This window comes from Convolutriloba macropyga, chromosome 13 (genome assembly GCF_964194025.1).
Source record: "Convolutriloba macropyga chromosome 13, txConMacr16.3, whole genome shotgun sequence".
NCBI lineage: Eukaryota > Metazoa > Xenacoelomorpha > Acoela > Convolutidae > Convolutriloba > Convolutriloba macropyga.
In genome coordinates, this window is record NC_134480.1 from 36,318,913 (window position 1) to 36,336,517 (window position 17,605).

A 17,605-nucleotide genomic window follows, 5' to 3' on the forward strand; every position below is an offset into this window, starting at 1 on the left:
TATACTTTAAGAGCAAGTAATTTATTTATTTCGTACTAGTAAGTGAACCCCCTTTTCAATAGGTAATTAGACATGAGAGGGTTTTAAAAAGCAGTATACTTACATTACGTTTTTTTTACCGTTTTATCCCAATTTTTGGAAATTGTTCTGTGATAAATTACGAAAACTGAAAATTTGAATTTGCAAACAAAATTTGGAAAAGAAACCCGGTACTAAATTTTAGGACGTGGTAAGGATTTTGCAGTCATCACTCTAATCCTCAATTAAAGTAATTCATTTATATGTAATTCGATTTCTCAACGAAAACAATATGCATTTTCAATATTTTCTTCTGAGGTTAAAGGACTGGGATTTTGTTTAATTGCTCTCGAAGAGAAGCAATTATTAGAAACGTGTGTGTCTTTTTTATGCAATATTGTTGCTTGACCGTTTTTGACTTTTCCAGTGACTTTTACGCCCTTGACTTTTTGTGTTTTGCGTGATCTAAAATTCTCGGTCAATTTCAAGCAGCTGAACTCAATTGGCGGCAATTTGATACTAAAAGTCAAATGAGAAGTGCGCCGAAACTGAAGCCCCTCTCTTAGTCCTATTTAAGCCCCCCCGGACTGAAGCAGGCTGCAATTGATTAGTGCTCCCACTAGTCGTTCGAGAGCAGTTCTTCCGACGTTTAATCGGTCATGTCTCTCAATGCAATCCAAATAAAATAATCAATTTTGGGCAAACTTATGATCCCACAAGCTTTATATCTAAGTCAACAATCAAAGGAACAAAAGCGAAATACCGCAGAAGTATTAATTACTACGTCACCCCTAGGTGGGGTACCCAACTCAAAGCTGGGGTTACTATGACGTAAATACATTAAGTGAAACCGTTACTTTTTCAAAACATCAGATTCGATCTCAGTTTTTTTTGAAACTCACATTGTAAAAATTTATGTAAATTAAAATTTAGCGTACTGAAGACCTGGCAAAGTGTTGATTTGAATTAATAAGTATTTAAATATGCTTAATGATTGGTTGAATTATTAGGAAAGTAGTAATAATGATCAATGTTATTAAAAAATTCTCTGAATTCTTCAAGCAGTGACAACTGGGATGTCAGTAAAGATGAACTTAATTCCGTGCTCCAATAGCTTCTACAAATTTTTGAGTGGAATTCTAGTGTTAAGTAAATATAATCCAGATCCAAATATCGTCACATCTGGTAATTTGCTGAAGTTTGATTTATTGCTGATCATCATTTGTGATAGCTCAGGGGGATAAGAATTGGTCTCCTCATCCTTGTTTTTACAGTTGAATAAATGTGAATTGTTTTGAGGCGCTGTCTTTTCTCTACGACAAGAGGAGTAATATTGTTCTACTGGTTTTTAATCGGTCAATTGTGCGTGAATGCGAAATTGTGTACGAATTTTGGTCAGTGTCCTGGACATATTTTTTCAAACGATATGATCAGCTGTGTTGATGTTAATGATTTTTGAAACTTGTCAATGACTTGGAAATAATAGGAAATTTTAGATTTTCTTTTCTTTGTAACTTGGTTTTCTATTTAGGAATTTGGTTGGATTTTTCCAAAATTCTTGCATTTTCTGCTGCTGTTCTGTAATAACTTATAATCTTTCGTAAATTTTGCTGATCCTGCTGACGTTCTGTAAGTTTTGAAGGTTTTTGATCAAATTTGTGATTATTTTTTGTCGTTTCGTTATTGGACGTTCTTTCTGTGTTTTTGTAAGCATATTTTGTATAGCAATTGGGTCTACCTTGAGAAGCTTATTGATCATTTCGTCCGTTAATTGAATTGATATCCGCCGTCAGCTTTTCATCGGCTATTATGTTGGCCCTCTCATTTTTTATTGATTTCGTATCACCTTTCGATCACGTTTTTCTTTTTACATAAGTCATGAATTTAAAGTTCGAGTCACTCACTGTTTCAACTGAATGGATTTTAATTCTTTCATACACTGAACAGCGCAATATAGTGAATACGATCAAGGATTAGGTTATCAAAGTTCATTAGAGCAATTGCTAGCTGTGATTAGTATTAAGATTCATATTCTTCATTTGAGAAACTAAAATATGAATAATTATGACTAACTGAAACTGCACACCAAATTTGAACACTGATAGAGAATCTTTTATTAATGGCCGCGAAGCGATATTGGCTATTATTGGGGACATCGTGTTTTTTACAATTCAAAGAATTTGAATTTTATTTGGGCGCTGTCTTTTTTTTCAAGATCTGTTTACACATTTTTATGATTTTTTGAAGTCAAATTGGAGTAGTGATTTTGGTCACACCGAAACAGGAAGTGGAGCGGAAAAACGAGCGGTTTTGCGGCGTGAATTTTTTTTAATCTCATTTTAAAGAAGAATGAGAAAGTGGTATCTGAACAAAGATTCGCTTTCTCGCTAGTGGTTTTTTGTTCACATGGGGGCAAATTCACTTTGATTTTTTTTGCTGTTTTTCGATTTTTTGGCTTGGATTTTCTAAATGGTTTTCCAAATCCATTCATTGTCCATTCTAGGCCTAGTTTTTTGTTTGGACCAAATATCTCGTGCTTGCTAGTGGTTCTTTGTTCACATGCGGCAATTTGACCTAAATTTTCAATTTTTTAAATTTTTTGATCTGATTTTTTTGAAATGGTTTTCCCAATTATCTCGTAGTCCGCTCTAGGTCTAATTTTTGTTTAGACAATGAAAATTCTTTGAATTTTACGTCAAGACGTCCTGCTATGTCTTTATTTCGTCGTTGCCATCGATGGTTCTTTTGATCTGCTTTTAGATCATTTGCGTTGCTTACCTCACTCAAAAAATGACTTCTGAACTCGCTTATTGAACTTTAAATTTTTGCAAATTTACTAGTTGAAGGTCAATAGTGTGCATCTAAGTAGTGCCAAACGTATATGCCCTAACTCTTGAATATACAAAATTCTGGTTGTTTTATTATAGCTGCGAAGCTGTAATTTGAAGTTGAGCTATATTGCGCTGCTCTTGGTTTTTGACTCGAGTTTTGGTTTTCTTGGGGTTTTATTTACCGGAATCACTTTGTAGAAACGGCCTTTTGACCTAAAAGCAAAGCGCAAAGAATAAAAAGTAGCGAAAGCAAAAATGGTTGTTTAAACCTATTTTTTTGAGCGAGAGAATTTTTTGATCATGCGCTGCATTCAGTGACTTTTTGACTTTGTTTTTGAAAGAATGGCACATAGCTGTTTTGTAAAAATATTTTTGACCGATACTATTAATATGAAGCGTTCTGAAATTGATTCCGCGACGGTGTTCAGATTATAATAATGCGTTTCAAATAAAAAATGGGCACTAGTTCTCATTTTTAAGTTAATTTTTGGAATTTTCTCCCTTAATTTTTTTTTTAGATCTTTGAGCAATTTTCTCCCTTAATTTTTTTAAAAAATTTTCCTTTATTTTAATTTTCCTTTAAAATTTTTAATTTTCCTTTAAAAAAATCTGTTTTTGGTTTGAATTCCTTAAAAATGTACTCTGCATTTGATTTCAGTTTCATGTTCTTAATTTTCTAAGCGTTAATTCTTTGAAATCCAATAAAATTTGTTTCATAACCGTTTTAACTATGTTTTGGCGATAATTTTTTCAGAGTGGTTTATTGTTTCGGATCTTTGTTTTTGGTAGCTGCGAAGTTCTAGGCTAAGCGTGGAGCACACAAATAGCTACGTGTTTTGCGAATTAGAGACTAGGTTTTTGTAAGAAACGATTTTTTTGCTTTTGAGTAATATTTTGTGTCCTTGGTTTTTTTCATGATTCTAAATTGTGCGAGAGTTGTTATTCGTTTTTTTCGATATCTTATTTCTATCCAAATTGCGGACACTAAAGAAACAATATTAATTGATTCTATCTCTTTCTGTTGTTTTTATAAGTATTTGTGTATCCTAAAACTGTTGACACTTTTTTAACGTCACCAGATGTTTCCAAAAATACTAAATTGTGAGGTATCAAGTTTTCGTTGTAAGTTATATGTGTCAAAATTGTGTATTAAATTTTATCTTTGTGCTGTTTCCTTTATATGATTGATTGATGCCATATTAATTTTTTGTAAGTTCGTTTCAAAGATGTCAATGATCAAATCTTTGTCGTTATACCATGTGTAAGTCTTTATCAAATGTTTCAATTAAATCTGGTGAGGTAAATTATAAGTGTTTTCAGCCAAAAGTATTTGTTTTGGTTGCAGTCATGGTATTGTTTATGAAGCTTGAATGCTTCGAGTTGCTTCAGGAATTCTATCGGCTATGTTTTTATTTCGTCGACCGATGCTTTTTTCATTTTAAATTTGTTCACACAGCCAAGCTCGAAAAGTCAAATTTTCGGAATGAGTTCTTCCTGGCTCGCGCGCTCACTCGCTCGCTCGCTCTCTCTCTCTCTCTCTCTCTCTCTCTCTCTAACGGGGCTTGCCCGTGACCTCATTTCTCACTCCCTTTAGCCAAATTTTGCGCGATTAGATTTTGATCATACGTGACTTACCTCACTCAATAAAATGACTTTTGCACTTTATAACTTAACTTTAATGTGAATAAATTTAAGGTCAAAGCAGTTCATATATGTAATAGAAGTTCCTCCTAATAGAACTTCCGCGGATTAAATTTCAACAAGCTTTTTTAAAATTATTCTCTTTATTAGCTTTTTTTCTCTGAATGGATTTTACATAGCTTTTGAGCGGCGCCGATAACTTTTCAACTTATCTGTTTCTATTTATATTATACGGCTCGCAAGTCTATTTCGCAGCTATTCCGGCAATCTGCCGGCTATGTTCGACATTGTAGTTCTGTTTTAAGAGACAATGTTTTGATATGTAGATTATATATTTTTTTAAAATATGCTTATACTTTGTCTTGATGTCAGCATGTAGTTTAAGGTGTCGAGGCTGTGATTCAAAGATGTGCTTATTTTTAAATCTTTTCCTTGAGATTGGTTGCCGTCAACCTCTCAATGGCTAATAATTAGGCCCATTCCGTTTTTAATTCGCCTTACCTTTTTATTACGTTTTTCGTTTTAAATACATAAGTCGCTGTTTTCACGCTTGACTCGTGACTTACCTCACTCACTGTTTCAACTGAATGGATTTTAAATTTTTCACGCATTGAATTACGCAATATTCTGAATACGGTCAATGTCAAAAGAACAAAATCAAAAGAATCGAGATAGGCCGATAAAGCCCATAGTGTTAAGTCATAGTGCATAGGTTACCTAAGTACGTAGCTGACATTTGTATTAAGATAAATAGCTTTCAGTTCAGAAGCTCTATGGGTATAGGTTCAGAAGCTGTATAGGATACTGCATTAAGTATAGGTTTGGAATCTAACTGTTACTTTAATGGCTTTTTCATCAGTATTTTGATGCTACCCAGCAACAAGCAATCGCAACTATTTTCCGGCACCCATTTTCTGTCAGTAATGTTTTTGAATTGGTATGATGCTAATCGTGTGCCAGCTATTAGAGTCCAATGGTCTTTCATTTGATTTGATCAGGACAAATTTGTTCTTTCGATTCATTTCATTCATGAATGGCGCTTTGATTTCTGTGTGATCATTCAATATTTCTTAGTCAGCTAATTCATTTGCGCACCCTAATTCGTGGTAATTTACTTCGAAGATAGTTCAATTTGACGGTATCCCTGGTTAGGTTACACGATTGTAATTTGATTATCATTATATTCAGTACAAATGGTGAACCTTAGGAAGAAACATTTATTGTTGCAACCCTTAAAACGTACAGCAACCTTTTTCAAGCAAAAATTTTTTTCTTGAAGCTTGCGCGATCCGCATTGTCCATTACTGGGTACATTTGTGTGATACCCTCTGAGCATTGTTGGTACCGCTTTTTTGTCTGGTCGCCGTAAATTTTGTTCTTTTGGCAGTTGGAACACAATTTACAACAGGCTGAGTACAAGCTCCAAGTCGAAAGTCTTAACTCGGCCTCTGAAAAAGCGAGAATATCTGCAGAAAGCAGCGATACTATTCAAAAACTCTGCGAGGTACTAAATTGTGATCACTTAAATGACTGTTCTTAACTTGGGATACACCAGGGGTGCTAATTTAATTGGTTTGTGGAAAAATCTGAGGTTAATTTGGTTGAAATTTGTCGGTGTTTGTCAAATTATTGTCCACCTTTTACTCCTCTGTGTTCATACATTCGTCTTTTGTTGTGGATTCATTTTAGTTTGCTTACCACGCCAGCTGTTTCCTCGTGAACTCCCCCTCCCCCCCCCCCCCCCCCCCCACCAAACTCAAACACATACCGTCCCTCTCCGCCCATCCATGTGAGAGATCACCCGAAGGGTTTTGTGAACCCAATTACCGTTTTTGCTGTTAAATATGGGCAGCACTGACTATAACCGTTAATAATTTAAAACAGTCTATGTAAATAGTTGGCAGTCACTTGTAACTGGATGTATTATTATAACCGTCGAAAGCGAGGAAACAGCTTCGATCCGCTTACATATATCCTGCACCCATTTTTATCAATTTGGTGGTTTTATCTTCGTAGTGTTGTTGCCTGGTGGTAATTTGATGCGTTCTTTTAGGGACACGAAGCAAGTTCAAAGAAGGTGACTGAGCTTGAGAAACAAATTTCTCAGAGCGATGAAAAGCATCGCACTGAAAAGGTGTGTTAACCAATTTTCCTGTGAAGTTTTCCAGTTCTTTTCAAAAAAATTTTTCATGAAATTTTTCTATGCAATTTTGCAAATTATGCAATTTTTTATGCATTATTTTTGCAAAGTTAAGGCTATTGTTTATCATTTTTGATTAAAAATCAATGTATTAAATAGAATAATTTGCTTTATTTACGGATTAATCTGCTGTTGAGTTGGAAAATTGGACGAGGAGAGTTTCTTTTCAAGCAACGTCGATTTAAGTAACCAGATAAACTGCAGAAATAAAGTTATTGTTCAAAACTGATGTTAAATTTTTTCAAGCAAAACCTGGAGGCTGAAATTACGCAGCTGAAAGGCGAAACAGAGAACCTGCAGAAGAAGTTGGACGTGAACGAGCTGTCATTGGCCGAAATGAGCAGTCAATTAGATATCGTGAAAGAGGAGTTAATCAAGACGAAGGCATCTGTAGCAGCAGAAAGCAACAACTCAGTGTCCAGTGAGAAATTAGACACGCAATCTATCACCTCATCATCTTCCGCTGGAGGAAAAGAGCACAAGGACAAAGAGACAAAAGATAAAGACAAAGAAAAGGTAAACAGACAACAAACAAATAAACTTTTCAAAAGATAACTAAGAAAGTTCCAATTTCAATCTGGACCATCATTTTGAAAATTGATGGTTCAAATTTTTAATTAGAGAACCGCAGATCGTACAAGTTAATCGCAGATAGCTGTGACTGATATATCCAAATTTGAAGCGATCTGAACAATTTTCTTGATGTCACTGTTTTCCTCGCCCGCTTAATTGGTCCTATCTTAAAACGTGTATCGCGGACAACAGTGACAAGTGCGAGTATGTAAGCAATGGTAGCGAAACTTGAGATCTTGTAAGATAGTGTGCACATTGTAGCTCCTCGAGGATTTAATTTTTTAATCGCGATTATTAATAACAAATTGTAAAATTTGAGTAGCGAAATTTGAAACTCCTTGAACAGGTATCGATTTGTTTATCCATTATAACGGCCTCGCATACTCAAGGCTAAACGCGCCAAGAAAAAAAGTCGTGAACGGCGATCTCCGGTTGTGAACAGTTACCAATACAAATGTTTACACAGGATTTCATCTACAAACGAAGAAGAAATATTGATATATCTTATTTTTTGTTGAAATATATGATAGTTAAAACATTTTAAGTTTAAAAACTATTTCACAACATCGCTTCCTGTCTTCAGTTTTGTGCAGTCCACAGTGAATCCGGATTTTTACAGTGTAAGATCTGAGACATTATGAGAGACTTTGATATCCTGAGATATTATACGATATTTGTTATCAAGGTCATACACGGTTAAAATCCAGGAGTCACTTTTCGGTTTGGTGTTCACAGTTCATTTGTTGTACGGGTTTACTATTTAACCTAACTTAACTGTTGTTTGTTGATTGATAGAAAAAGGGATTTGGCTCCTTCCTCAAAAAGGTACGTATCTATTCTCCCTTCTCCACCTCAGCCTATTATCATCATCATCTCTATCTTCAACAAAGTTGTTCATCTTCGATTCAAGGCCATCACGTGAAATGCCGCTTCCTCTTTAGCTCATTGTTCATTCTTTAGCTCAAACATCCGCCTATGTCCTTTATGCTGGCCAATCCGATTTGTGTCTTTCCCTTACCCCTGTTGTCGTTTCCTACTCCATTTGTCTTTTGACCCTTGTCTTTATTTGCAAAGTCGGCATAACGTTTCAGTAACTTGGCTGATATTATGTGAAACAACAAAAAATCTGATAAAATTTATTTCAGGCATTTAAACTGAATATTAAATTAAGAATAACGGCGAATAGTTAAACAACCGATAATACTTAAGTATCTAAAACTACAGTGTTGGATTTACGTGTAGAAAGTATAAAAACTCGAGGTACCTCAGCGCCCACGTTTGTTACTATCTATGAAGAAAAAGGTTTGTGTTCAGCTTTTGATGTGCCGTGGTTGGGTGGTAGCAAGCATGTTTAGTCGTGAAGTTTTTGTCATTTCAGTGTTATAAATTGCTCTAAAACGTTGCGTTTGTTTGAGTTCTGTTTGTCCTTTTTATCGATATCGAAAACAAATGGAAAGTTGGTTCCGTTTATCCAAAGTATCGCGTAACCTAACTTACTCTCAGTGTCACTTCTATGCGTTTAACTGATATCAAGTTGAATTTGTTTACATAAACGGCTATAAATGCAGGTATCTATGTTTTTAACGCAGATCAAAAGTTTTCATATTTCTCAAAGTACAACAAAAATTAGTTTCGATTTTTTTCTGTTTTTCACTTCAATTCTCAACGCCCAAGTATTTTCGACAAATCATTTTTATGCATAGTACAAACATACTGGAAGTTTCCTCCATGGTTAAAAAGACTTTGAAAAACTCCAAGTCAATTGGTTTTGAGAAAATCAGTACCAAGGTTAAGTTATGCTTGACTGTAATAGTCGAACCGCTAGCAGACGTCTTCTATATTTGCATCAAGAGCACTACTTTTCGTCACTGTTTCAATACTGCAAAAGTTTTGGCACTGCATAAAAAGGAAACACGGATGCTCCAGAAAACTGTAGACCAATAAGTTTGCTACCAGCCTTAAACAAAATTTTCTGAAAACTTTTTTACAAAAGAATGGTTAGCTTCATCTCCAAAACAAACTTTTCTTGTCGACAATTTAGTTTTCGTTCAAAAAGATACTATATTCATGCTACAGCTGAAATAAAAAAATATATAAGGAGTGCTTTGAGTAGCAAAAATCGATATTCATTAGTTTTCCTCGATATAACGAAAACTTTTGATACCATTGATCACACACTATTAATTAGCAAATTTTGTTTTTACAGGCCATTTTAAAAGGCTTATGCAGTCCTATGTCTACAATCGTCAACAATATGTATGCTTCCAATCCTACAAGGCTCTGTGCTTGGGCCTCTCCTGATCTTACTATTTGTAAATGATCTGCCAAAAATTATAAAAAAATCGGAAATCATTGTTTGCCGATCATACGAATATACTTTGAGGAGGAAAAGACGTTGAATCAAATATCGAAACTGATGTTACGAAGGTGAAATTATGGTTCAAAGAAATAGAACTTTGCGTTAATTTTCATAAGTGTCAGCTGATGTAATTTGGTTAAAACTTGAAGCCTAATTGATCCCATTTTTATCTGATTGTGAAACACAGGAATCTTTAAAGTTTGTAGGCATAGTTTCAGGCCGAAAACTCAATCATTACCTCCATATTCAACAAACTGTAAAAAACCTAAACACTACTTGGGGTATTTTTATAAAGAATTGGCGACTATTACCCACAAACAAAAATGATGCAGGTCTACAATAATTTTGCTAAGCCCTTGACTTTATGGCTACACAAACAATAAAGACTAACAAAAGTTTGTGTGCCAACGGAAAATTCTGAGAGCCACCTTTCGTCGAAAGCGGACAGAGTTGTCAGCCTTTCTATAAGAAACACAGCATACTCACCGTTTTTGTCCTGTACTTTCTTGAACTTCTGAAGAAAACTGTTGAAGCTGCAAAGAGATCGCCTTGCTCATTCATTGATTTTATAAACGTGTCTGCTTGCAAATACCTCACACGCAACCTCAAAAGGTTATTAAGGCAAGTTCAGCATAAAAATGCAGCACCTTGAAACTCACTGCGATTTAGACTGACGAAGCTTAAAAGTTTTTGCAAATCAAATTTCTTTTTTCCTTCAGATCTTCAAAATATGAATACAAAGCAGCTCAAAATTTTAGCTGATCAACTGCGTTTGACAGTAAATTTTTTTTGATTTATTTTTTGAATGATTAGTGGCTGAGTTTCATACATACTTGGTCATAAATTTCTGAAGAAACTTTAACTGCTGTAACTATAAGTTTAGTTGAGGCAAAATTTAACTGGTGTATTTTCCAAAAGGAGGTCACCTAAACAAGCTGTGAAGCTTATCGGACGTACCTCTTGAAAACGCTTATATTTTGTAATTATAAACTCTTTTTGAGGAATGCAATTTGATTCAAGATGCTTCCTTCCCAGCATTTAGCGCAATAGTTAACAATATTCATACTGAATACAATATTCATACTGAATATATAGATAGAGAAGATTTTTTGATTCGCATTTTTTTAAAAAAATTTTGTTATGAATTCATAAGTTTAAAGTTTTCATCGTTTTGTTTGAAAAGATCCCATTTTTTTTAACTTATAGAATAATTGTTTTCGCGTGCCCTTTAAGTATCGCTCAGTTCCACACGCGATTCTTCCCTTCAAATGGTTTATTTAAAAAATGATATACTATTTGCTTATCAAAAACGTAGCGATATACGTGTAGCACTAATGCCTTTAATATGTGAAATAATTTGGTTATCGAAAAAATTAATTCTCCGACCCCAAGTTACTCTCATTTTGCAATTTTAAGCGTGTGGTTAAGTTGTGCAAGTTCAGCCATTGTCATTCACAGGAGTTTGCTTCTAGCTGTTGAATTCAAAAATAATTTGCGTAGACAAGATTAGAACTTTTATTGGCTACAAATAATCGTTGTTTTAACAAAATAAACGCAAAGTTCACGCTAGATTTTCGGACTGCTCTAACTGATATTGGGTTTTGTCTCCCTTTGTTTTGTTTTTCAATCAGATGCTTTTTTTCCTTCTATCTTATGCATCCTTCTCTCCTTTTTTATCAATTTAGTTTTTTCCGTTCTCAAATAGTCGGAATAGACCAATGGATCAAGATCATAATGTTTTTGATTTTAAGTTTTTTGATAGGGCCTTACTTGTCTTAATCTCCTTAAAAGTAAACTTTTTCAAAGCTTGGAAGGAGGCATTGAGGCGCATGGAGGCACTTGTGTGAATTTTGTAAGTAGATCCCTGAATAATCTATTGCAGAGTTTTCTTGCAATTTATGTTAATAAAACCACTATTGGTATTTGGCTAATAACGTAAGGAGCAGTTCTCAATTAGCCCAATTTTCGGAAGCATCTTTCTGCAATTATCGCTCTTGATGCAGTTCTTCGATGAGTTCTTTGTCTTAAAAATTTTACCCCCTGTCACCGCATCCCCGAACCCCCCGTTTATCTTCCTCCAACTCGGCAGTTTGAACCCCCTCTCGTCCAGTTCTCCCTCAACCCTACCCCCATCCTTTGACCCCCACTCTGCTCAAACCCACCGGATTCATCCCTGAGCCCGGCTGGCTACTACCGACGCCCGCTGCTCGCCAGTCGGTTGAAAGCAATTCGCCAATTATCGTGTTCCATGAGGGAGAGTTATTAAAAGCCCGCAAATTATTAGCGGTTCCAGTCGCGGTCATTTTATTTTGATTAAATTTATTTTCCGCATTTTAATTAAAATTTGCCGTGGCACTTCAGAGTATTAGTTTTAGCCATGCCGAGATAGTACAGAAAGTGAAAAAGCGAGTAGTTTGAAGGCGTTAACTTTTGTTTTCAATTATCATGCCTAGCTAGTCTCTGGTCTACTTTTTTGGTTTTCTCGATGCAAATTCTTGATTCGTATTACAGAACTTTTTTTTCTCTATTTTTTAAAATCATTCCGTCCTTTTCGGTTGTCACAATTCAACTTTTTCCTGACTTTTACGATTCAACAATTGAGTTTGTATGCGTGACAGCATTTGTTACTTTTTGGTATGGGTCTTTAAATTAAAGTCGATCTCGTGATAATTTTTTTGATTAATAGCCGCCCTCATCTTCTCAGCCGGCTATTATAGCGCTCCTATTTTTTTTTACTTCGTCGAATAAAAAAATGTTTCGCTTTACCTCATTTTGCCGCCTTTTCAACATTTTGCGTGAAATCTTTTTGACTTCTCTAGGCTAGTTTCTCTCTTCTCTCATTCTGCTAAAAGTGATTTTGAACATCAGTTGCTCAGCAAAGCAATTCAAAATGAACAGAGTTAGTACAAAAATGGATGTCAGAAATAGAAACGGGATAAACCCATAAAGCCCAATTTTAGATGCCCGCTATTTGAACGTCGTTCCTATAAGTCCTATTTACCATCTCTAATGCTTATTGTTATTGATAGGAGCCCCTGTAGCCTCTCTCTAAGAAACAGAAGTTTGTTCAACTACGAAATGCCTTCAAAATATATCGGACTTAAAAAAATGTTTTTGTACAAAAATCTTTCTTTTTCAATATCTTCTGTTATTTCAATCCCAATCATGCTTATTGGAATCAACGGCGGCTATTTTCCGGCAATCTGCCGGGTATGTTCATACTTCCTCAAATGAATTTACTGATGCACTCATTTAAATCTATTTTGGGAATGTTAACTCCAATTGTAATTCAATACAGGTAGCCCGAACTATATTTTTAAAAAGCGCTAGTTTTTGAAATTAGTGTTTTAATTTCGATTTGAAAATAAAGGTAGAGCTTGAAATCAGAATTTCGATTTTTTTATTCTTCAACTTATAACTGCACCTCTTTTAGAGCAATTTATCCGATTTTAGTCGGCTATTAATTCTAATACATATTATAGAAGGTACATTACAATTGATGTTTTATAATAGAGACGCAGAAACGCCATGTTTTGTTCGAAAAGGGTAAAATAACACTGATATAAATGCACATTTATCACCCATCAGGTAATCACAGAATAAATCATATAGTATTTGAGTTATCAATTTGTTTTCAGTCACAATCAATCTATAGATGGCCTTTCGTTGCTACTTTATTCATGTTCCCCTTTGTGCAGATATTATATTAAAAAGTTTTTTGTCAAACTTTTAATTTTGATTTTTTCTCTGCTAGCCAAATTTTGGTATGAGTATTAATTGAAATTTAATCAGTTAAAGGAAATAGGATATAGTTTTCGAACGTGAAACAATGAAAGAGCCCAGGAAATATTCATACTCTTATTTATATTGGTAAAAATTATAAAAATTTATTTCGTGTTTCAGAACAAGAACAAAGACGAGAGTTGACACAAACCATAACAGTATCCTCCAATTTTTTTCTCTGGAACCAAAAATTCCCGGAAGCATTTTGGGTGCAAAGAATTACGTCAACAATAAAAACAACGACAAACAAAACAACAAAGTTTTACAGCTGGTGGTGAACAACTGGAGAAAAATAGCAAAACAGCATTTAATGTTCAATTAGATTTATCCTATAAATGTCAGATTCGTGGAAGAAAACTGTGTTTGTTGAGGGGAAACGAAGATGTATATTTCTATTAAGTAAAGTTAAGTAGTAGTACTGTATTAAGATGAATATTCTCATTTTATTTCCAATATTTATTTTCCTCTTCCTGCCATTTATATGCTATATGTATTTTGGGTAGTGGTTACTGTTGTTTTTCATCCTTTTCAATTAACGACTGTCAAATTATTGACTACCAAAACGATCGAGGAACTGCTCACATCCAACCACTAGAATAAAACAGCCAAAATAATGCATTCAAAACCATGCATTCAATAATGCTATCTATTTGAAAACACTTGTTGAACGCTATAGTTGAACACATTCATCATTGTCAAAGGTCTGAAGTTAATATCAGTATGGTACTATGAAAACCGATGAAAGTGTTACACGGCTCAAATTTTATATTTTGGAAAAGTGTACGTTATCCACTATAATTAAATAACAGTTGATTATGATTTGAAATAGTATGGTTCTATTATTTGAATCTTCTCACACGCGTTTGTGAAAGGGTATATGGGTGGGGGTGCAGATCCGAGATTGACCAATATGTTGCTATTGGTGGATCATTTATTGTTCTTTGAGAGAAGCTTTTGAGTGTTGTTTGTTCATTGTTTCATTACTATTGATGTTATAGATACTGACTACAACTACTACTATTACCTGTCGCTGATATTTCATCATTCATTTTAGTTAACTTAATGCATTGCCCTCTCTTGGCGATTATTCGACTAGGAAGCAAAACATGTTCATATCTGACCCAGAATTTAGTCAGGACTTCTTTAGGAAAAGATCTTTGTAATTACTGGAAGTTGAAGAATTTAGAGATAAAGCTTAAACTTAATTTTAAAGTTTTGTAATTTAAGGTTATATGTATTTCCGGACAAGCAAATTTAGCAATTATTAAATCACAATTTTTTCATTATAAATACTTGATATTTTTTGGATAATGTAAAATAAAGCGAAAGTCTTTTTTAAACAACAATCGGAAACAAACCAAATTATGTTATTTGTGCTAACAGTTTAAATGAGAAAGATGGAAAGCTGGGTTAATAGCTCAAAAAATTTGGCTCTGATAATTATGCTATTAATTCTGGGTCTCTAATAAGTCCATCAGCAAATATGGAATTGCAGTGCCTTCTTTTCCTAGCCGGTGCTTTCCCCTAATTTTAACTGTTTATTACTGTCATTATTACTATTTATCTGTTTACATTGATGTCACAACGCGTACCATTCGACACAGCTTCAACATTACACTTCATTCATAATGACTATTGGGACAGTTACATCCTGCTGATCCAAAATTTGTTAGGGTTTGCAAATTTTACCAAAATCTGTTCAGCCCTCTATCTCCTAGAACTGCGCTCTGAAATTTAGGTTACTTATGCAAATAGGAGCGACGTGACCTTTATTACACGAACTGAAAATGTCCTGGAAAAATATAAGTTGTCGAAAAAGTATAAAGGAAAAAAACAATTTATTTCAACTTAGCTGACTGATTAACAAAAATTATTATGGCTGCATTTTGATTCAATTTTGAATTCGGAAACTTTATTCAAAGCTTTTGCGAAAAATTATTTTTTTTTCAGATGATATTTTTTTAGAAGATCTGTTTAACTATACGTATTTGAGTGATTGGATCATTTTGAGCTGCCCAAAACATGAGTAAACAATAGAAATGCTGTTCGAATTGTCAAGTTTATTTTGTGTCCGAAATGCTTAAAAATTTATCATCATAGTCTCATCTAAGTCATCTTATTACGTAGTAGATTATTAATATTACCCCGTTAGAGTGCTGTGTTTAGAATATTCTAGAAGAATAGTCAAGCTGATTGTTTTGGAAACAAAGCTATCGATTTTTAATTGGCAGAATGTTCACCTGTTTGTGAGGAAAAATTTTAATCGACAATCAGTTTGCAAAATCTCATGGGTTGTTCAAAACTTCTTCATTCGCAAAATTATTCGAATCCAACTGCCCGCTTTAAAATGATACTATCTAATGAGAGGTATTTTGTTAATGTCAATAAATTGAATTAATAAACGTATCAAAAACAATTGCCCTAACTTTTTTTTCGGTGTTCAACAGCTGTGTATTGAGGTCAAAACTGGTTCTGGGTGTGGTTCGTTACTAAGTAAATTATATATTTGATTTGGTTTAATTTGTTGTGGTTTTGTTAATTTACAAATTGTACCTTCGCTATGATAAAAATGATATAGATTCAAGACGGATTAACTCCATCGATAGTCAAATTTGTTATTTCTCCCCCGATTGTATGTGACAATAAATTGTAATGATAATAAATCACTTTATTTTAACTCAACTTTTAGACAACCTGAGAAAACAAGCTCAAAGAAAAGAATCTCTGAAGCCAATATTGATTGTTACGAAGGCATTGATGAGCAGTGTTTCCCAATTAGGGTTATGAGTAAACTTTCTCGAGGGTTTCAAGATTGAGATCAGTGGAGCCGAAGATTAAGAGGGAATAAAAATGACCATGCTCGAGGAAGTCGGACTATCAGCACAAAACATATTTAAACTGCAATGATTATCAGAAAGACTATTTAGCAGAATTATATCTATTGGTGATAATTTATAAATGATGCTTATTTGTATGACTAGTCCGTTTGGTCGTTCCTCGCGTGCTCTGACCTTGCTTCAGTCCCACTAGGAACTGTCTTGAAACTATCAAAACCAAAGATAATGTAAACCAGTAAAAACCAGCTTGTATGATCAACTTCTAATTTGCAACTGGAATGTAAAGACTTATGTTGTGAAAAATGCTGGATACATGGGGTTGTATGAAAGTCGGTTTAGAGCCATTTGTTTTTATAAGGAGACCAGATTCTCAGTGCACCGAGATAGTCTTTGAACAGAAGCACCACAAGAAAAGTTACGAATTCTCTGAACAGTTAAAAATTTTGGGTGAGTAGGATTTTAGGCGAAAGGTGAAAAAGTACTCATAAGTGAAAAATTTTGAAATAAGTTTTGAGCAGATTGAATGAATACCAATTAAAACTCGAAGATGTGCTGAAACATCAGCTGTGTATTATAATCTAGTCAGTGACTATAATAATTATCTTCGTAGAAGAACTGCTTTAACAATCAAAATATCAAAGTTTTTGAATTTAAGCATTTTTAATGCAATTTTCTGTGCGCTTTTTAACAGATAGGACTCAATTGTTTCAGTTAAGCATTTAAGTAATTTTTAACATTCTCTTTTCTTTCTCTGTTACTTTTTTTAATTGCTCTCGAACGCTTGACTGTTTTCTAGAACATTCTTTTGAAGTCAATTCTCGTGTGACTTCCGCAGTTGACTTTTTGATTCTGAGTGATTTAAAATACGAGCATTCATAATTTAAATCCGGTGCTAAAATGAAACCAATTGTGGTATCGTACTGTACTCAGCGCTTTTAGCAAAGTGGTCAGTTTCGCATTGCAAAAATAAGCTTGTAAGATCAACTTCTAATTTGCAACTGCAATGTAACTACTTATTTTTGTAAAAAATGCAGAATAAATAGGGTTGTGTGAAGCTGCTGTAGAATCGTTGGTTTTATGTGGAGGCCATATTCTCAGTGCACGAAGATTGTCTTTGAACAGAAGCACCACAAGAATAGTTAAGAATTGTCTGAACATTTAAAAATTTTGGGGGCGTAGGATTATAGGCGAAAGGTGAAAAAGTACTCATAAGTGAAAAATTTTGAACTAAGTTTTGAGCAGATTGAATGAATACCAATTAAAACTTGAAGATGTGCTGAAACATCAGCTGTGTATTATAATCTAGTCAGTGACTATAATAAGGGAAAAAGAAATAAGGGGAAAATTTTGAGGTATCTTTTTG

At 34.1% G+C, this 17,605-nt stretch overlaps 1 protein-coding gene across 4 annotated transcripts in view; it reads left to right on the forward strand.

Annotated features, from left to right (window-relative positions):
- Positions 1–14,028, forward strand: part of LOC142352019 (uncharacterized) — a 30,606-nt gene extending 16,578 nt beyond the window's left edge. The window contains exons 5-9 of one of the 4 annotated variants that reach the window (XM_075404349.1): positions 5,878–5,994; positions 6,544–6,624; positions 6,937–7,206; positions 8,059–8,088; positions 13,526–14,028. In XM_075404349.1, the coding sequence (XP_075260464.1) occupies positions 5,878–5,994; positions 6,544–6,624; positions 6,937–7,206; positions 8,059–8,088; positions 13,526–13,549 (522 nt within the window). In that variant the 3' untranslated portion in view covers positions 13,550–14,028. The remainder of the gene's footprint in view (positions 1–5,877; positions 5,995–6,543; positions 6,625–6,936; positions 7,207–8,058; positions 8,089–13,525) is intronic. The other 3 variants (XM_075404350.1, XM_075404351.1, XM_075404352.1) reach the window with 3 other exon arrangements.
- The last annotated feature ends 3,577 nt before the right edge of the window (positions 14,029–17,605 follow it).